Source organism: Neolamprologus brichardi, chromosome 5 (assembly GCF_056152115.1).
Source record: "Neolamprologus brichardi isolate AB-2024 chromosome 5, ASM5615211v1, whole genome shotgun sequence".
NCBI classification, from domain to species: domain Eukaryota; kingdom Metazoa; phylum Chordata; class Actinopteri; order Cichliformes; family Cichlidae; genus Neolamprologus; species Neolamprologus brichardi.
Window position 1 is genome coordinate 5,420,210 of NC_142108.1, and position 21,994 is coordinate 5,442,203.

Genomic DNA, 21,994 nt, shown 5'->3' on the forward strand with positions numbered 1-21,994 from the left:
AGATGGGCTCCTTCTTGTTTTCATGGCATGCTAGCGCTTTCTGCTCCCATGCAAATAGGATTTAACAGTCCAAATGACCACAAATCATCCTGGTTTTTAGACACAGCTACAGATAAGTTAGCTTCCTAACAAGGGCCGCTATCAGCTCCTAAGCTAGCTAATTAAGACACTGCTATAAAATCTCCATAAGTAAAAAGAAAAACGGTTTCCTTTTGATCTTCTAAATGTTTGAAAAGGACTCATTAACACAACCACCTTTTGCATTTCTAACATTACTAGAGAACAACTGCTAGAAGAAGGAATACCATCCCTGATGTCACACTCTGTCAGGTAGCATGGGCTGAGGTTAGCATAAATTTTGACATATTAGATCTTCCCTTCCTTTATTAAACCTGTAACTCCGCAATCTAATTTGTTTTATAAATGATATGCCACTTCTAATCCTAGAATACAATGTTTTCTTTAGTAGATAACTGGACTTGCCAACAATTGCAGCTTGCGTTAGTGTTGTTTCCTTACATCTGTTTTTTTGCCAACTTAACTTCAAGGCTGTCATCCACACTAAGTCTCATTCAGATCTCCACTGATATTTGTAATGGATCATTTGAAATTGTAGATCAGGAATAATGGTGTAACTGAGCCACATGGTAGCTCACAGGCTAGCTAAATGCTATATCATACCCTGCCTTATAGTCTAAAGTAAAAATGACCATAACCCCCCCCCCCAAAAAAAACCCATCATGTACTAAATAAGACTTTAAAAATACTGTTTAACACCACAAACTCTTTAGGAAAGCATTTACTGAAAAAATGCTTGAGAAATAAGTTAATTTTGCCATAACCTTCCATACAAGTCAAAGCATTTGCCCCCTGCTGGCCCTTAAGGCTAATTCTATTAATGAAACATGGAGTTGTAGCTAGCTCAGTCATGTCTAAGCTAGCAGTGGGAAAAAGAGGCATGAACACTATAACTATGTGCATTCCTGTGTGCCTTGGATGGCCCCAAGTTGGGAAGTTGTTCCTCTGACTTGGTGGTCATGTGCTCTTGAATAGAAACATGTAAAAAAGCCATGAGCATAACAAAGATGTATTTTATGCTTAAACAACATGTCTACTGCAGTTTTCAGTACATAATAAATCATTACAGATTTACCTCTCTACCTTTGTATCACAGTTAGCTACCGCTACTACTTCTAACCAGTCTAGGTAACTGTGGTAGCTCTACAAGACAAAGGTTAGGACCTAACACCATATTAAAATTCAATTTTATCAAGCAATTAAAATAAAATGCCACATATTTGTACTGTTAATTAAAAATGGCCAGCTATCAGCCAAACTGTTACTTTCACCTGCCAAATTTCTACTCACACGATGTCAACAAGTCAGCATGTCATACAGAATTTTTACATGAATATTCTCATTCAGGAAACCATTTGTACCCTCAATTCAATGACGCAGAAATGCACAGTAACTATATATATTGATGTGGTTATAGTTTAATGTAGGTTGCAATTGTATTTGTATTCACAAAGCATATTATTAGCTAATACACTATATTATTATTAAACTATATACTGGCAAAAATGGCATCCATTGGAAGTCCAGGGAGAAAACCACTGCTGACCAAAAACAACACAAAGGCTCGTCTCACATCTGCCAAAAACCATCTTGATAATCCCTAAGACTTTTGGAAATATATTTTGTGGACTGATCAGACAAAAATTTGAACCTTTTGGAAGGTTTGAATCCCGTTAAAACTAACACAGGATTTAAAAAAACAACAACAACAGTTAAACGGTCTATGGTTGCTTTGGTGCTTCAGGACTTGCCTTGACTGAGAAAACCATGAATTCTGCTCTCCACCAGAAAATTGTAAAAGAGATTTTGTGGTCTTGGGTTTGTGCCCTGAAGCTTGAGCACACTTGGATTACGCAGTAGAACAACGATATGAGCCACACCAGCAGCAGTGAGTTATGGCTATTCACATTCAAAAACCAACCAACGTTGCTCAATTAAAACGATTTTGCAAAGAAGGAATGTGAAAGACTGCTTGTCAATTATCACAAACCTTTAATTGCAGTTCTTGCTTCCAAAGGTGGCACAACCAGTAATTAGGTATAGGGAGGAAAATACTAGCACAGTAGCTTACACAAAGAACATGATAAACGTTAATGCAAAAGGTAGCAGCTAGTCTGAATATAAAAAAAAAAACAGCCATTCCAATAGCTTGTTCATACTAGCTTTATGTGTTGACAAAGTTACTTCATTTTTTTGGAGCAGTGTTTGGTAAACCACCAGTTTTTCCCTTTGTCGTCCTAGTGTTAAAACTCATCTATGTGCAAAGTCAACCATATCATACAGGCTTACAGATTACTCATGCAAGAGACTTGTAAATAGCTTTCATGTTGCAGAGGTTTCATGCCAATATTCTTTCATTATCGCTGTAAACACGACACTTCACACCTCGATGATGCTTACTGCGTTCCTCGTAAAAACTGGCTGCGTATAACTTAATTTATCAGGTAAGAAAGTGAAAAAAGGAACGCTGAATGCAACTTGACTTTATTCTCCACCAGAGAAAGACCAAGGCTCTCCTTTCTTAACAGCAACGTGTCAGACCTGCTATCGGTCCTTAGCAGAGTGTGAAGTATCCCAACTCTTTGATGTGTTAAATATGAAATCTGACCATAGAACAAAGCAGCTGTCAGCAACCAGCACGTGTCAAGAGCAATCCACGCCAATTATTATTGAATTTCTGTCATGCATGCGTCTGCCGTGCAGACACTGAGGTGTGTTACTGTATCGCAGTGCTAACAAAGACTTCAGACCGTCTTCAAAAATAAACATCACAGGCTTCAGTTGTCTATATCAAAAGGTTGCTGATGATCGTCTGCAAATACAAGCCAAGGCTCACCTTTTGTCCAGGCTTCATCGAGAAAGGGTTAAATAATTTGCTGCAAAACAGTCAGAAGCGTTGCACACACTGTACTGTGACCTCGAGAATATGGCTTTAACTTTGTCAAAGGGTCCCATATTAACAGCAACACAATCACTGGATCACAAATCACACAATGTAAGTTATGAGAGCTACATGCTGTGTCTCTGGTGACATTGAGGGAGAACGTGAGAAGGTGCTTGCTGAGTGTGTAGCCATGCTGTGTTGCCCAAATAGATACGTTCCATCTGAGAGTGATGCAGCCTTCGGAATGATCCCGCTAGACAGATGAGTGCTACTTGAATGTTAATGAGGGCTCCTTTAGACACGCATAAATTAAATGATTAGATGTCTGCAATCATGCAAGGTCCTTAGGTGTCCCCTATTTATGGCATTTGAAATGTAGCTGCCTTTATTTACGACATGTCTCCCCTGCACAGGCTTCGCCACCTGAGCAGCCCAACGCTTTCAAAAGACGGGTTTTTTTTAATGACCTGTAAATGAATCACTCTGGCAGAATCGTAAGAGAAGCGGAGCCCTGCCTCTTTTTCAAAACAAAAAGGGAAAGTGTGCTGTCCTCTGAAAGAAAAAAAAAAAGAAAAAGCTCGCAGATGTTTTGAATAAAAGCCGCGCTCCAGACAGGGAAAGATGCAGTAAAACATTTGTTTCCTATACGCCGCTAACAGAAAGATACACTGTCGAGCCTCAGAGAGGGGCCTCAGAGGACCGCCACAGTCTCTGAACGCGGTCGCCTAACAATGAATCTTCCTCCTCTCCAGTTCACACGCTCTTCATTGTCGTTTTCTAGATGCAACAACAGCTATTTTCATCTTCATGATTGCATTAATTACAGCATAACTCACGTCTCTTGGCTCCAGTACTGTTTTCCCTGTAGAAAACAGCGTGTCAATGCTTCAACAAAGGAAGGGAACAGTACATATACTCAGCTGGCACTTCATTAATCAACATAAGAAATCAGCATGGCTTGTCACTTATCTAGCCGAGTCTGCTACTGAAGTTGTATTATATTCTCTTTAAATGATTCATTCGAGTTGGGAAGATTTTAATGAGATTTAGACTGCATTCATATTACCGTAATACAGCCAGATACAGTACATGCAAACACCTCAATATGTAGACATAAAGCCTTGCGACGGACAGGCAGTGAGCGGCTGCTTCACTGTTGAATCATCTTAAAGACTCCTCACTGTCCCAGGAAGACTCTGGGGTGCACAAGCAGCAATAATAGGAAGCACCTAAGTTACAGCCATCTGCTCTCAAGCCAAAGCCGAGGTTTTTTTGTGTGTGTGTTTTTGTGGCAGCAGAGAGAAGGGGCTAGAGAAATTTCTTTTAAGATTCTTGCTTTTTTCCCCCTCTATTTATTAGGATAATGAATTTCCGACTGCAGTGCCAGTTCCACTGAGCCTGCTTCTCGGCCTAATTCTCTGTAACATTTCCTCATTGCCGCTGGGGAACATTATATGAAGGCAGGGCTTACAATACCATCAATATGCCCAAGACGACAATCGGACGTCTCATAGATATTAATGGAAGTGCAAATTAAATCAAAGTTGGAGTGCAGCTATCGGGGCTATGATCAATGCCTTTTGCACAGTCAGATTTAATATGGGGTTTGTAATTTGAGTATCCAAACAAAATGTGCATCTTAATGGGAAAGATGAAAGTAATCCCACATGGGGAGGAAATAATACATTAGCTGCATTGTAATTAGAGAACTCAGAGTGCAATGTTTCCCCAGTATTAATGTTGAATAAAAGCCTGATATATTTACGATGTGGAGAAAGGATGTGGACGTTTTGAATTGTTTTTAGACACCTCGAGTTGTCTTAGGCAGCATCTTTTAAAAAAATAAGACTATAACGATGTTGGGTAAATGCATGCGTAGGAAACAAATACAAATGATGAAATAAACTGTCAAATGTTAGAGCAAAAAAAGCAGACTTGTTTTTGTTAAAGCAGTGGGAGCACATCTGTGTTATCACAGTCATAATGAAAGAAAAACACCTCAGGTATGTTTTGATTTAATTATGAAATACTTGATCTGAATATGAAAAATCCCATGTTTTTTAAGCCAAGCCGCTACAACCAAACACAACAGAAGTATGTGAAACATGATTTTGGTAAAAGGTTCTTAATAAATAGTGATTGAGCAAGTCTCCCCGCAAGCATTCAAATGAAATACGATATAATAATGCCTCACTTTTATTTATTGGCAATCCTTCTGAGTACACACACAGCAGCCAGTTAAAGTGACCCCATGTGAAGTCGGCAGGTAGCATGCAGAGAGCAAACAGCAAAACAGCTTTTCAATGAATAACACATGAGCCAACAATCGTTGCTAGACAATGATCCAGTGTGTTCAGCGAGTCAAGTGCAACACACACAATCACGAGAGAACACAAAGAGCTAATCAAACTTGATGCAACCCTTCGTGATCAAAATGAAACAGCAGCTACTAGTAGGCGCCCATGCTTTTGTAAAAGAAAGTTAACTTAATTAAAAAGATATGAGCTTTGTAATAATCTGGGTTTTTCTTCGTTGTAATTTTTGTTTTGAATAGAAACACTCTGACAGTTTGAGGAAAGTGCTTTCGCTTCTTGGCTGACACTTATACGAGAAGGTCAAAAGCACTCCCATGTGTGTATGCTAAATAGCATGCTAGCGCTAGTAAGCCACAGACTATATAAAAGATAGTTTTCAGGTCTAACAAGTGAAGCCAATGTGGAATTGCCTTAAACCTGCATTTTTTCTCTCCTGGCAAACACAAGGTGTCTTCTGTGGTGGCAATAAAAGTCCAGTTGAATCAAACTCTAACCTGGCTCACTTGCTTTATGATCTTAGCAAAAACCTAACATCAAAAATCTCAATAAATGCTTTGTTGATACGATAATGGTCTCATTTACTAGCTTCAAGTGAACTGAATACAATGCGGTGTTTATTTCATAAATTATGATTCCTATTATGTGAAAATAGAACAGTAAAGCAAGGTATGGTTTTGGGTCAGTGTACTGGGCTTTAGTCACTCCAGCCAGGCAGCTCACATGCTTAGGTGTCTTTTTTCTTCTTTTTTTGTCTGATTTCTATTTTCTACATGCTAAGATGGCAGTGGCAATCAGCTTGAAAAACAAAATTTCTACAGAAAAAACAGGAACTTCACAACAAGATCACTGTGGCTTCAACTTTTTACAAGCAGTTTATGCTAGCAGACAGTTAGCTTTGCGCTTCACAAAGATAGCTTTAGCTTTGTCTGCTGAATATACTGAATATTTGCTGAAAATTTACAATAGGGACCCACTCTTCAGTGTAATGGTACCAATGGTTGACCTTTTATTAACAGTTTATGCTAGCAGACAATTAGCTTTGCACTTCACAAAGATAGCTTTAGCTTTGTCTGGACCTAACAAAACGCCCAACAGTATCACACTACTGATTTTATCAGTGTTATATTTTGTTTGCTAAATGATAAAAAAAAAAAAATTAATGTAAATATGATAAGTGGTTGTGTAAAGTGAAGTTAACTAATGCTAATTATCAATTTCTAAAGAAAATCTTTCTTACGGATATGGAAGGTACTGTGTCTACTTCATTTACAACTGAAGACATTTTCTCAACTTTACACTTAAAAACTGAGTGTCATTTATATAGCATTTCAAGTGTTAATAAGAACCACAAAATTTAAATTTTCACATGTATTTTGAATCAGAATTGTTGAATATTTTGACTGCAGTAAGCATTAGCACCTTCCATCATTTAATCAGTCCAATTAAATTGTTAGGGGTCATTAAGTTTAAAGTTTGCACAGCACTCCTAGCCTTTATAACGAGATAAATGTTGACTTTGTTTTGTTGCACAGTCCTATCTCTGATAAAAGCATCAGGGGGAAGCACAACTCAATTTATAAGGGGTAACATTTCATCTTTGAACACTTCACTGAGTGGGTATGTAACAGGATGCTATAATCCATCAATAAAACTGTATTGATATTGTCGAATGTTAATATGTCATCCATAAACCCTTGGGCCCTCTTGTCACCAGGACACAGTCTGCTCAGCAACTCATACTGCCTCATGGTGTTGTTCAAGATCGACCCAGGTCTCCCACTGAACGGCTGCCGCTGTAAAATGTTGCATGCCGTGACAGAGCGGAGCATTAATCAAAGTTGATTTGAAGTGCGAGAGCGCAAGTGCCTTTTTTGTTGCTGGAGAAGTGTTTAGCACAACAGCGCTGTGTACAATGGGGTCCCACTCTTCAGTGTAATGGTACCAAAAGGAGGTCATAAATAATGGATTCAAGATCACTTACACCTCATGAAGCAGGCTATGGCATTCAAAGGGATCATGTTTTGCTGCTCAAATTATAGATTTAGCTCTTTTGGCTGCAATTGTAAAGGAAAACAAGACCTCTCCAAGAGGACTCTGAAACAGTTTAATATGGTGCAAAACATGACGGAAAAACAACAGTTTATACACTGCCACTAAATGATGACAGAGACTGGCTGGAAAAAGCAGATTATTTTTGCTTTCTGGTGGGATGTCTTGATTTAAAATTCTCTTGGAATATGTCTCATCTTCAACTTTAGTTAACTTGAAAAAAAAAACAAGATAAAACTTGAGATTTTTAAATTAAATCTTGCTTGTGTTAAGTAAAGATTTGCAGATGCAAACAGATACTGCACCTTCCAACCGTTTTGTTCTATCGCCTTTCCACTTCACGTAACTTGTAACAATTATCTGAATCTCTCAACAGCTGGACATGATTACATTTTTAATGCATTTGAAATGTAACCGTCCACTATCACACCACATTTAATTAAAGATATAGGAGTATTTATTCCGTTTTTCTTTGACTGTCACATTGAGCTGTTTGCATACTAGAATTGGAGAGGTCTTCTTGCAATAATCTGCCCACATACATGTAGCAGCTCGCTGTTATTATCTTTAGATGATAGCAAATAATGTGATAACCCCTTGTTGTAACTTTCTGTCCTTGCATCAGTGCTGCACCTGACTCTATGCTGCCCCTCAGTGGCAAAACAGTGAAACAGTCCTACAAAGGACAAACTCGTGAACAAATTCTACAAAGTCTCACCTCCAGATGCTGAGCCAAAGTTTGATATTTCACCAGAAAATACGAGGATAAGAATCCCAATAATTTCCAATGTGCCAATGCAGCTGGAGATAAATACAGAAGAGAGAGGAGATGATCAGATCTCACTCCATATCTTAATGGGATCCTCTCACGAGCCATTCCGATTAATGACCAATCTCACAATTATGGAAATCAGAGATTGGTCACTAACAGTGAGAACTTGAAGTTGCTCACACAAACAGCAACAGTGTCACATTGCAGAGAGCGCTAATTGGCCACTACTTTTCATGTAATTGCGGCAACCAGGGTCACCTCCTCTGCTAACCTCTCCTTTAAGTATTGTTTTTCAGCACACAAACAGTTAATGGAGCAATTAAGATGGTTCTCACAAGTACCACTTCTGGGGACCATTTGGCAAGAAAGAGGTAGAGACAAGCGGACTGGTGACTGCTCGGTCCATCACGCTGGGTGCACGAGTCCTAGGCGAAATAGAGCGAGGTGCAAGACGTGCAAGAACACTCCCACACTGGTGTGACTGGTCACCGATGAAGCAAACATTGTGTAGGAGCAAATTTCTGGAGTTTTTAAGAATTCACAAAATATATCAGTTTACTGGTGCTGTCGGCAACAACATCAAAACTACCTGTTATGCAGGTCTTTTTTGTCATACCAAACAGCGCACCAGGGCATGTGGCTTTGGGTGCCAGGGTGGTGGCAGCTGATCCTTGGGGTCTTTAAGGTAGCAGCCTCTGTGGATCAAGCTTGTTCCTATTTGCCTAATAGACAAATAGGTCAGGTCAGCGCCTTAGGAGTTTTTGTCACATTCTTGTCCCTGAACAATTTTTGCGTTGTGGCACATCTATGGGGAAGAGCCAGCCGCGTTCAGGGACACCAGGATGCCGTCAAACACATGATCAATATTATTCATTTCACATGTCAGTGGTTTTAATATTGGCACTAATTGTTGTACACAGCACTCAACAACAGCTAATGAGAGGGAAAGAAACAGTCACACACAGTCTTTCACTTTAGCACGCAAGGATAACTTCCCCCAGTTCATTACAATACGAAACCTTTTTACTTTTTATTACCCATTTGTATTTTTTAAAAGCATTTATCTGTGTTTGTGTTGGAGCAGATACAATAAAGTGTTACAGTCACAGTCATCAGTATGTTTAAGCAGCATCCAGGGAATAAAACACTGTAACAAAAAAGAAACTGTGATAATTTGGTCTCAATTGAAAGTAACGCTCGGTACTTTCCTGCTAAAAAAATTGGTAATAAAAAAAATGTTTAAAACTCTTTCCTGTATTTAATATTGTTGCTTTATTTTCCTTTCAGTAAAACATTTTCTGCTGTTCTACCACACCGGACATTGAACTAAGCCTACAGTCTGCACAGAAAAAAAACCCCAAACTCCCAAAACTGATCTCACCTGTCCAGAAACTGCAGTTTCATTTAAACTGATATTGCTGTTCAAGTCTCAAAGGAACATAATATGAATGCCACCTATTTTTAATCCCTGGAGAATGAAGAAGAGGGGGGAGGAAAGTTTTCATCTCTTCATCTAACCCTTCTACCACAGACTTTGCCCACCTTCTATGACTAAGTTATGCCCTGTCATGTAGTCAGAGGCATCAGATGCCAAGTAGACCACTGCAGCTTGCAGGTCTGTCACTTGAGCCAGTCTACCAGCAGGAATATCTGACAGCCAGCGCTGCACCAGAGGCCTCAGACTCTCCGAGTGGATGAGAGGGGTGTCAACAATCCCCCTGAAAAGAGAAGCAGACAAAGTGAGAGAGCGAAAGAGGAGGGAAAAGCACACACACACACAGACACACACAATGAAATCAGAAGACATCACAGTTCAGAGCCAGGAGTGACAGCGTTGTTTCAGAGCCACCACTTTGGTGACAAAAATAAACCCAATTATCCTTTGCAGAAAGGGCATGGCATGGCATCTCTGATGATATTTACTGTGGGACGGGTGGCACTTTAATGACTGGCACATCTCTGGAAGAGCCCATGGGTACGAGGGGACGTGTGGTATAATTTGCACATAGCCTTTGGTTAAATACTTATTATATTTCCCCATTGAAATGTGCTACTTTGATGCCGAGACAGTATTTAGGCGAAGTTTATCAGAAAACCGCTGCTTTTAGTTTGCTGGTTGCACACTGGCATCTAATAGCGCCGTGTCACAACAAATGCCATTCTCTCCACTCCTCTACAGTCAAATATCACAGAGCTTACATTTGAATAAATATGTCAACATGCCCGCCTGCGCCTAATACGAGACGACTTCTGACTTTCCCCACAATCGCTGTGACAGTGACTAAAAGCCATGAGGCCTGAATCATTGTTCGACGTATCCTGGTGCCTTGATATGGAATTCCAACATTTGGCTAAATTAGCACTTCCAAGGAGCGTGTGACACCTTGGTTAACATATTCCACCTCAATTATATTTCTCTTCAGCTGCCCTGTTATCTGGAACCTTTCCTGGCAATCAGAGGTACTGTTTTCCCTCAGCCAATTTTCTAGATAATGCAGCTTATCACCACTGCGGCTAAAGTTGCCAATGGAATCAGGCTCCAGTCAACCTCGTGAGCGCTAATTGTGTCCCTTTTTTATGCATATTTACCGACTGTCACTTCAAAGAAATCAGCGGCCCATTGAGACACCCGGTTAGCGAGGGTGGGGGGGGGAGAAGCGAATTGCTTCTTTGCAAATTAAAATTAGCAAACAAGCTGCCGATAAATAAAGCTGAGCGTGGCGCGTGTGTGAGGGCTTTGTTCTGGGGCTGTGACTGGGCCCGGCTCGCCCGGTGCCACCGGACGGATTTGCTCAGGGATGGCTGGGGCTAAGAGATGCTTCACTTAACACCCCCCCGCCCCCTCAACCACCACCCCTACCTCCCCTCCCGACACACATTCAAACAGCCCCCTTCCTGTGTTCTCCTCCTTTTTCTTCCTACTGCTCAGCTTCACAGACAAATAGATACAAACAAGGGCGCTATTGTTGCGCCGACACTTGGAGTGAGGTTGCAAATTTGATTCCCTAATTGAACAGAACAATTAGAGCAAGTGTTTGGTTGATTCATCCCTCAAGACGTCATCTAATTAAGCACTGATGCATTGTTTGAGGACTTAAATTAGTGCATCCCCCTCAAACGGGAGCTCTTCATATGAAAGCAAAACGGCGCTAATCACTGCTGCACTCATCGCAGCTTGCTATAATCAAAAGGTGGGCCGCTGTGTTTTGGAGGAAGACGAGGAAGGCCAAAAATAGGCAGTACTTACGGCGAGATGCAGTTGACGCGCACTCCTCTGTCGGCCCATTCAGCGCCCAGAGTCTGAGTCAGTTTGACCACACCGGCCTTGGATGTGTTGTACGAAAGCTGCTTCTGAGGATGGGGGACTGGACAGTGAAGGGTGGAAAGAAAATGAGTTACTGAAAAAAGTCACTGCTGTCCATTTCGGGAAGTGGCACGTGCCATTTAAGAAGGCAACAATTACAGCATCATTAACAGTGGTATGCACTTTTCACATTCTTATTAAAGCCTCTTGTTGTTTTATCATTTGCCTTAACTGAAGAGTTTCCTTCTTACAGAGGGCCAATAGCTTCTACGGTGCACATCCCAGTTCCTGTGGTGTCTTGTGCACACTACATAAAAGCTCTTCCATTAGCTGCTGGGGACTCTGTGGATGATGCGAGGTAAAATTAATTGCTTATAATGTCCAGTTATGCTCTGTCCTCAGCAACAAAGGGAGGGAGCCATTTGTTTGCCTTGACCATCACAGATGCTGCACACTGCATGGGATGCCGGGACAGGGGCTCATTTTCTCCTGGTTGATTAATCATCACAAGGAAGGCTCCAAGTTACATACAACTTTAGTAGTTAACCTCATCACCCGCCGATCTGACTGCCAAATGGCTTCAGTGTGAGACCGGGGATGATAAATACCAGCCAGCTGCGGAGAGGCAGAGAGTGGTCCTGAGGAGAAAAGGGCTGGAGCATCCTGCATGCAATTTAGGGATGTTGGAAAAAAGAAGACAAAGAGGAATAAAATTTGCAGTGTAGGGGTAAAAGCTGGGATGTGTTGAAGACATAACAAGTAAAGGGTGGGACAGGAGGATGGTAGCCAAGAGCAGGGTTCAGCGACGAGATTGCAGAGGAAGGTAAGGTTGGGTTGGGCTGGATAAGGGTAGGCTGGGACCTCAGAGGAGCAGGCGAGGATGAGCCGAGCCCAGGGCTTACACGCAGATTGAAGGTGAAATCCGACTTATCAGGACAGGAAACACAGCTCAAAATGCCTAACAGCACTAATCCTTGCTCAAGACCTGATGATACGGCCGCAAAATACCATTCAGAAAATGCCTTCATCCTTTAAATAAACCTGCATTGATGTTTTTCGCCGTCTTAAAGAGCAGTAATCCCCAGAGAAGCGAAAAAGAAGTAGAAGGAGAGCATTTTCCAAAGCCCTCTTTAACATTCACCCTACTTATTGCCCGTTGCAAGTGGGAGAAAACATGCTCTTTATCAGGCACGCCTTTTAAATTTTGAATTCTTCTGAGCAGATAAGGAGTTCAAATGATGTACTCTTTTCCCAGCTGCTGTTGTTACGTCCATTTCTATGCAGGGCAGATCTGCAGGTATGAGTGCGAGAGTCACAAATCCCTCAAGTAAGGTCAAAACCAAAAAAGAAAAGAAAAAAAACCCATCAAGATAGATATTTCCTGTCCGGGTGTCTTTGAGCTGCTGGCCGTCATTCAGAAAAAAATAGTTGTTGATGTTCAGAGAGTGTCTGTGTGTGTGTCGAGGGGGTGTTTGCAGGCCCACGAGCACATTCCATTCAGCAGATGGACAAAAAGCTGTCATTGTGCATTTTAATTGGACATTTACGGCTGCTTTTTGGTCGTCCACTTGGCTAGAACAGGTCCCATCTGATTACACATTATGACAATATTATAACAGATGTCCAGACCAATAAAGTAAATTCCTGAAGGACTGAGCGTAATGCGAGTAATTGATCATTTTCTTTATGCCGGCCTCTATTTACCAGCATGCTCCTGTTTTACAGATTGCCCCTGCAGTCGGGACTGGGGTCCATATGGCACGCCGCTTTACTGGCGATTTGACTATACTGCTGATGAAGTGTTGCAGTTCCTCTGGAGAAACCTGTTGGAGGAGGAACATTACACCGGTGCAGCGAATTACAAGGCTTTTACTAGGCTCCCACTAAACTCTAAAAGTGTCTTCCGCTGTTCAAACAAGGCCGTTGGCACAGGCTGGGGTTTTGCCGCGGCACAGGAACCCTCCCCTCCCAAGTTGGACCTCAGGTTGCCTTCCACATCCTCCAGACAGCTCCGCGGAGAGGGGATGTTTATTATGATGCAAAAATGCCTCGGTGAGATGCAATCACAACACTGCTACTGTATGCAGGGGTGGATGCATCTCTATAGAACTGTTTAACTGGGCTAAAAGTTGCCTAATCCTGTTTTAAAAGTGAACGCTCACCTTAAGTTTCTCATAAACGAAGAAAACTGCTGAAAAAAAGTCTTTGTTTGAAGATGAAAATCTAATGCGATGTGCACTCACCCACATAGCTGTACAGCGCAAATGTATTTAACTCTCCCTTCCTCCCCCTCCTTCACTCTGCCCAACTCTCCACGCCAAATGGAGAGATTAAAAGCAGACATGGAGGGGCTCCAGAGAGAAAGTGGGGAAATAGAATCATCACTCACCTATTAGACTGGCCATGGAAGCTGTGTTGATAATCTTGCCGTACCCTTGCTTCAACATCACTCGACCTGCTGCCTAAGGCAAGGATTCGGAGGGGCGAGAGACACGTTAAACACCTTATTATTAAGGCCCTGATATGCCATGCCCAAAGCTGAGCACAGATCAACACAAAAACATGCAGTTTATCGTCGGAGACGGGAAAACGTTTGGTGTGGATTTGAAAGCGGCACAAAAAAAAGGGTGGGCGTAGGGGGGGTTGTAGGTTGTACATATAGATGTCTCGCAGCAGCTCGATAATTTAGGACTAAATTTAGTTTCTACAAAGGAGCTCGAGCTGGTTGGACCATTAATTAGGTCACAGTCTTAACTAGTTTGGACAGAAATAGAGTGCTGAAGGAATACGTCACCGAGAATCTGTTTGGCTCTTTTTTACTCATCTTTAACTGGGGATAATTTGTAAATATATTAAACTGATGGATGCATTTTTTATTTTAACAGAAAATAAAGTTTCAGCTATGGGGTGTTTGCATGAACTGTACTCGTTGTGTGTGCAGAATCAGGATTTTTCCCTTCTTGAGCTTTGAAAACAGCAAGAAAACATGACCCGTCACAAAAGGACAGATAATGTGGTTTATGTATGTCAAGTCTTCAGCTGCTCTGTTTTAGATTTGCTTCAGTAAACATGTTCATTCAAAAACTTTCCTATTAGTGAATGTGACTGATCAATAAGTGCACGATTCAACCAACTCTATAAAATTAGTGCAGTGAAATGAGCGAAAGCTACAGTGGTTAAGTACATTTTCTGTCAGTTCTGATAAACATAAAACTTGTGTGTATGCTACAAAACGTCTTCCTACCCAGTGTTTATCAAAGCAGAGGTGTATGTGAGTGAATCTCTTACAAAACTAATTAGGACTAAATCACTTGGAAAAACACAATACTTGATAATATTTACTACTATTCCACACTACCCTCGCACAGGATGGGAGGTGACACACACCTGACAGCACATGAAGGTCCCCCTGAGGTTCACGTGAAAGGTTTTGTCCCACTCCTCTAGACTGGTGTCTTCGCTGGCTGAGTTCATGTTGATGCCAGCATTGTTACAACCGATGTGGATCACTCCCCATTTTGAAACGATGGTGTCGATCATCCTCTGGACGTCATCTGACTTGCTGATGTCAGCTGTTATCGAAATGGCATTGATACCTGTTTGAAAGTAACACAGGGGTGTACTGTGAGAAAATTCGGCATTTTAGATTCTTTGACACAAAAAGTAATGCCCTAAGTAATGTGGATATAGTGAGATCACGTTTGATCAAACATTTTATCCTTTAGTATGCTGCCATCTGCTGGTCAAGACACAAACTAATGACAAAATTCACAATGTGAAACTCATTTTGAATGAATAAACGCAGGGCGTGCTTGTTTTCTCACAAATAAAGCCCGGTTTGAAGCGTGCTATTCAACAATGATGCTGTCATAGCAGATTTTCCAGATTAAGGCCAGCTTCACCACTTTGAGGCCAACATAATGTTGTGACTCTTACAGGTTTTCATTTTAATTTCTGGCTGTCATCGATGTCTTTGAACTTATTGCTCTGCACCGCAAGCAATCTTAAGACATCTGCAGTATTTCGGCTGTCTCAGGGAACAAAGGCAGGGAGACTCCAGGCTGTTCAGCATCACATTCCTTTGGACTTCTTTAACAATTGAGTCACAGCAGGGTGAACAGTCCGGGAAAAAGGAGCAAGTTATGTTAAATCAGGGTTGTAATGTAGTTCTTCTTATTAACTTTAAGGAAAGTTTCAAGGAAAGGAACAACTTAAGAACAACAACCATAACAACAATCAAGTGAGTAAAGAAAGGAAAGTAACCAGTAACTTTTTTTCCTTGATTACTGATTACAGAATGAAACTGAACCACACTATCTTAGGAGTTGTGTATTAAAGCCATCTTAGTAAGTGGACTTCATTCCATATTTAGTGGCGATTCTATCCCTAAATTCTACCCCAGATATAAATTTTGTTGACCTTTAAGTTACGTGAGTGACGTCCAATCAATGAAACAAACACAAATGGAGAATGTAAAATCACAAGTGCGGGGGGGATGAAATTAACTTAATATATACAAAATATATATATATACAATACATACAGAAATTCGAAGAACTTAGATTTGTAATAAAAGTATTTTTAGAAACCTGTACATGTTAATAATCGCTGTCTACGTAACAATGTTCATGTAAAGTCTCACATTGATTGGCTCACCTGTTAAGAAGGAGACATACAGACATATGCCATGATCCTTACAGTATGACTGCCTATACAGCCTATATAACAACCATAAGAATTATTTTAATCTCCAAATCCACCATAACCACACTTAAGATAGCTGTGGCCCATTTTGACATGTGAAAATCTTTTGCGGCCCACCCAAAACTTCGTCCACAACTCTGATCCTTACATGTAGGATGAAGCATTTCTTTGTGTTTTTTTTTAATGATTTTGATCAGACTGAAAATGTGTTTCTTGAGGCTGATAATCTATTAATCTATATATAAGAAGCTTTATTTCTGCTCCATTCTAGCGCTGCCTATCCACTGGCAAGATGCTAGTTTTTTATTGATTTACTGTAAAGGACTTCTCAGTAGTGATGTGTGATACCACTGATTTTCTTTCTGATCCGATACCAAGTAAAATTCAGGGTGGCATCAACGATACTGATCCAATACTTTGTACAAAAACTTAATGTTTTATTGCATTTCAAATTATAGCTTCATAATGATTACAGAACATCAGACTACTTGTTCTTATTGCTTAAAAATGCAGAATTATCATATAGAAATAAAAAACCTGAAGTTGTGCGCTATTTGAACACGTTGCCTGCCTGCAGCACTAAAGGACTCTGTGAGAGACGTCTGTCTCCCCCTAGCAGCACCTGTCCCTCTCCTCCTCTTCAATTTGCCTCAACATAAGCTCATCATATTCTGTGACATGATTTACTCTGAGGTGTTTGACGAGGTTAGTGATGTTGCCACAACACCTCACTGTCTCCCACAGTTATCACAAACCGCGTCTTGGCTGTTTGTGGAGGTAAAATACGTCCATGCATGACTCCATTTACGCTCAGCCATTGTTGTGAGTGTGCACGCCAAGGGGCTGCGACACATTCATACGGCCATATTTCGCACATGACTATGAAAGGCGGAAGAGGAAGTAGTTCCGCTGTGTTCCTGTTAATGATAAACTACATATTTACCCCAAATTACTAAAATGTCGATATTTTAATTTGAGAATCAATTCTAGAACATACATAACTGGAATCGGTATTTCAACATCGATCCGCACACCACTACTTCTCAGGGCCAACCTGCAGTACCTTAATAGCCCACCAGGAGGCTGCAGACCACTTTGGGAATCCATTCTCTAAACTAAGATGGGCTGTGAAAAAAAAGGGCATTCAAGTCAGTCCTTGTATGTTTTTTTCTTACCTTTAAGGAAGAGCTCCTCAACGACTGTCTCAGCTTTTGCTCCATCCAGGTCTACCACAGCCACCTTTGCACCAGCTTCACCCAGAGCGTGAGCGAATGCTCGGCCTATGCCTTGTCCAGCGCCTGTCACATAGGCCACCTTACCGTCAAGACGCATTCGATCCAGGATGAAACGCCCTGTGACCCCACGGAAAACCTCATCATCTGTAATTTTACACTAATGAACGAGAATAAACAGGCAGATGTGATCAGTAAGTATGATGATGCCTGGAGAAACTCGTCACATCAATCGTTACATGCTGTAAATAAAACGCAGTCAGGACTACAAAGTGGTAATCCATAAATCAATAGGATTTTGCAGGGAAGCCACAGATAGAATCAATAATGGCACAGTGAAAGAAGGAGTCCAAGTAAGCAGATACAAATCAACATAGAAAAGCTCCTGCTAACAAGTGCTAACAGGTATATTTTAAAATAGGATTTAACTTGGGATTTCACCGTATGAAAAAACCTCAACACAGACCTTTTAGGTCATCTGTAAGTAAAATTAACCACACTGAATAAGTGCCCCAAACACCAACATTTCAACTAAACTAAACTAAAGCTTTTGGTACTTTTGATTCTTTACACGGGCTGCTGTTTGACAAATTTAACGTGAACACCTGTGGTAAAGGGATTAATATATCAAACCATTTTTGCATTTCCATGGATTTGTGTCATGATGAGGGAGATGAATTGTTTATATGGTAAACTCTTTCTTTTGATGGGGTCATGAAAAGAATTAAATCACTACTTGTGTGAGATAAACTTGGATCCCGCTTATTCCTGAGTTGTGAGGTGTTTATATCTAGCATTTAATGTTATAGTATTGCTGATACTGTGAATAGTGAAGGCACGTATATCAGCTGTGACTGAGGGAGGTTAACAGTACCTGACGCCGTAAGCACTCAGCGGCCGGAGGTACCCGACGGATAAGAGTGAGGCCGTCTCTTAAAGGGACAATGACCTTTCAAACAAGGAGGCATTATTAGAATAAAAGTTATCCAACAAACAACTGACTGCAACACGAAAACATCTGAAACTCACCTGCTCTACTCGGGGGTCATTAGACACAAACTGGTTGAACTCGCGAAGGGCCAGTCCATTGCTATCTGTGGTGTCGTTAAGATAAACCCTGGCTTTGAACAGCGAGTTATCGATACATATGACCCCTCCCAATCTGAGCATGTTGTTGTCCATGATAAATTTGTAGTAGTTGATGTAGTTGTTTTTGTCAGCATCGATGAAAACCATGTCGAACTGTTCACCGGCGGTGGCTAATTCCTGGAACAGAGACAACGTTATTACAAAACTGACCCCATGACCCACAGTTTGTTCACTTATTGACAAAAAGGGTCAGTAGCCTTGGACTGTTCTGATTATGGAACGCATGTGACACGCAGTGAAGGCTAAGTGTTACCTAAAGGTATTTTTAGTTTGCAAAACAGTTCATTGGACCTTCAAAAGGATCCAAAGTTGATCGATTTTTACTCACCTTTAGTGTCTCCATGGCATTTCCAGTCTTGACATTAATCTTTTTACCATGTGGAGACTTATCAAAAATGGGCTGAGCAAACTCTTTAAGGTATGGCTCCAACTCGCAGGCCACTAAGCGCCCGTCCTGTGGTAGCGCTTCAGCCATCGACAGAGCTCCATAGCCAGTGAACATCCCGATCTCTAGGACCCTCTTCGCTTGACTCATGTGGATCAGCATCTTCAGCGTTTGACCTGCCAAAAACAGATCAGAGATCATGTTATCACAATATGACTAAACCAGTAAAAAAGAAAATGGTATGGTTTAAGCAGGACATGTATGAAAGTCCCACCTTCAACGTGTCCAGTGATACATTCCTTGGGAAGCTTGAACATAGTCTTGCCCTCCTTGTGCACTTGATCCCAGTCATGAGAAAAGGTCTTTCTACAATGGAGTGTAATCGAATATGTTAATGCTTATTTCACACAGCAAATGCTTGGTGTGCTTTATGATTATAAGTAAGGACTTACTTATAAAGTTCTGCAAGCGGTTCACTTTCCTGTGTGGTCATTTTCTCCAGGTAGTCATCCAGGCCACTGGCGATGTCCAGAGCCTTCTGCAAGTGGCTTGTCAACTCTTCTGGAACATTCCCACAGGATGCAGCTATGTCCTGGGCTTTAGTTAAAAGGTCCACAATGACTTCCACTGGGGTGTCAGGAACTGGAGGGATGTCATATGTAATGTTACTTAATGATTTCTCCATTCTAGTTTTATTGTCATTTCCTGGTAAAATGATGCATCTCAGAAACTCTGAGTCAATGTTTAATATCAAGTAAATTATTCAGCTGGTTTTAAGAATATCAGAAAATTGAGGTAATGACTAATATGCATTATTCATGCATTATCCATTTTTTTCACTTTCAGCATTTTGTATTAAAAAAAATAATAAATATAACTCAAGAAAAATCAGATAGATCAGAAATACTTTATTGATCTCCAAAAATCTGCAAATTATAAAAAGCATTATATTGTGTATACTTACTGCATAGTAAAGTGAATAAATTGAATAGTTTTTAGTGCTAAGTCACAGTTTCTTGCCTATAATGAGTCAGCTGATATCTGCACTCATCAGCCACTTTGGTAAGAACACGTGTTCAACTGCTTATTAATGCAGATATCTAATGAGCCAATTATAGGGCAGCACCTCGGTGCATTAGGGCATGTAGACATGGTCAAGATGATGAAGAACATTTGAATGGGGAAGAAAGGTGAACATGGCATGGTTGCTGATTCCAGACGGGCTGATTTGAGTATCTTAAAAACTGCAGATCTGCTGGGATTTTGTCACACAGCCAAATGTGGGGTTCGCAGACAAGGGCCAGGAAAAGAGAAAACATCTGGTGAGCAGCAGTTCTCTGAGAGAAAATCTCTTGTTAATGTCAGAGGTCAGAGGAGAATGAGCAGACTGCTCACAGCAGACACTAACTCAAACAACCACTTGTTTACAACTAAGGCATGCAGAAGAGCATCTCTGAGTGGGATGCGCTGTAACGGGTGATACATCACAGATGCAAATCTATCATATTAATATGAACCAAAATGTGTGACTGATGTTTCCAGCTGTTGTTCAATCTATGCCAATAAGAATGAAGGCAGTTCTCAGGGGAAAAGCATGTCCCACAATAATCCTAATAAAGTGTCGCCTGAGTGTCTAAAGAACTACCTGAATTATTCAAATTATTAAAAAGTTTTAACAGTGGCCTCCCAATAAAAATAAGCAGTTTCACTTTTATATTTTAATACTGCACGTGTTAATATTTCAGGAGAATTAAAATTGTGCATATGACACCAGCACACTAACGCATTATAGCGTAGTTTAATACACAAGTAATACAAATATGCACCGTTTATAGAACTGTTCTGCCACATATACGTTGTTCACGTGTCTGTGTTAATATATCTTTTAAAATCTTAAAACTTACGGTACCGTTGAGACTTGAGATATCGATTTATCAGAACGGGAGTAAAAAAAATGGCAATAGTCTTACCTTTTTCGGTTGACATGCTTCCGTTTTATGGGCGTGACGCTTTTACCGAGTAGAGGACGCTGATCTGTACATGCGGAGGTAGCTGAAGTTTCAGTTATATCACCAAAACTAGCTAATTGTTAGGTAAGGCGGAGAGACTGGCTTACACAACAACGACTCTTCATTATTCAACTGGTTCTGGCACGTGACAGCGGCTCCTGCCTGCCTCCGACCAGTGTCTGAACGCTGGTTATCAAACAGCTTTCCCAGCTCAGGGTGTCACTCTCTCTGAGAAGAAGCTGGTGACCGAATGAGTGGGTGGGTGGAAGAGGGGGGGCCGTCAGTGAGCCAGTTTGTGGGAGGGCCTGAAATGTCTGAAGTTCCTGAAATGATTCTGGCTATTTATGGCTGACTGCGATCCAAGAAGAGAGCAAAACTCCAACCAGTACCATTAGCCACACGTGTGTGTGAGATATAGATAAATATATAGATACTACCTTACTTTTCCTTTACTTTACTTACATTACTTCCTTACAGCTGCAGCAAAAAGAATACAAATTGTGTACTCTACAATAGAAAAAGCAATGTAAAAGGTACCACAGGACCATACTGAATGCCTTATTATGTGGAATTCTATATGGAAGCGTTATAAAATAAGCTAATACCATACAATACTAAGTTTAAAGCACTTTAAAACAGCTACACCAGATACAGATAAGTGAATAAATACATTGAAAACAATTTTTAAAAAAAGTTGATACAAAAACAACAATAAATGCAGCTATAACACAATGAAAACAAACAGTCACAATGTTATAAAAACAAATAAGATCAATGTTTCGCACTGGGTCGAATGCAAGGGAGTTTAAGTTTGTTTTAAAAGTGTTGGTGATTGTCTAATGTGCAGATAAAGCAGATATAGTGAAAAAAGCAATGTCCCTAAAACTTTAGTAACTTTACACTTAAGAGTACCCATGTTAGCTTAAACTAATGCAGAAAGTGGTTTTGAAACACATCCATGATTTTTTTTTCTTTCCCGTGGTCTTTAGCCTGAGGTAAACCAGGTGCTGTGATTCTGAGAACTGTCTTCAGTTTGTCAGATCATCACCTGGGGCGGGCGTGGCACCTTTGAAATGCAATTGAAGAGCCTCATTAGTTTTTTTCGCTCTAGAT

At 40.7% G+C, this 21,994-nt stretch overlaps 1 protein-coding gene across 1 annotated transcript; it reads right to left on the minus strand.

Moving 5' to 3' along the window:
• Window positions 1-9,346: 9,346 nt before the first annotated feature.
• zgc:113054 (uncharacterized) lies at window positions 9,347-21,136 on the minus strand. The gene is made up of 11 exons (XM_006784741.3): window positions 20,843-21,136; window positions 19,325-19,514; window positions 19,147-19,238; window positions 18,816-19,048; window positions 18,368-18,604; window positions 18,213-18,287; window positions 17,282-17,498; window positions 14,790-14,998; window positions 13,792-13,864; window positions 11,346-11,463; window positions 9,347-9,816 (listed from the first exon to the last, which is right to left on the minus strand). The coding sequence occupies exons 1-11, from the start codon at window positions 20,856-20,858 to the stop codon at window positions 9,621-9,623; spliced, it is 1,656 nt and encodes a 551-aa protein (XP_006784804.1). The 5' UTR covers window positions 20,859-21,136; the 3' UTR covers window positions 9,347-9,620.
• Window positions 21,137-21,994: the final 858 nt, after the last annotated feature.

Bases quoted from the DNA above. Each gene is read 5' to 3' on its own strand.
- zgc:113054 (XM_006784741.3), bottom strand. The intron at 19,239-19,324 runs GTAAGTCCTTAC...ACTCCATTGTAG, and splicing joins CCGCTTGCAGAACTTTATAA to AAAGACCTTTTCTCATGACT. The intron at 18,605-18,815 runs GTGAGTAAAAAT...TCTCTGTTCCAG, and splicing joins ATGCCATGGAGACACTAAAG to GAATTAGCCACCGCCGGTGA.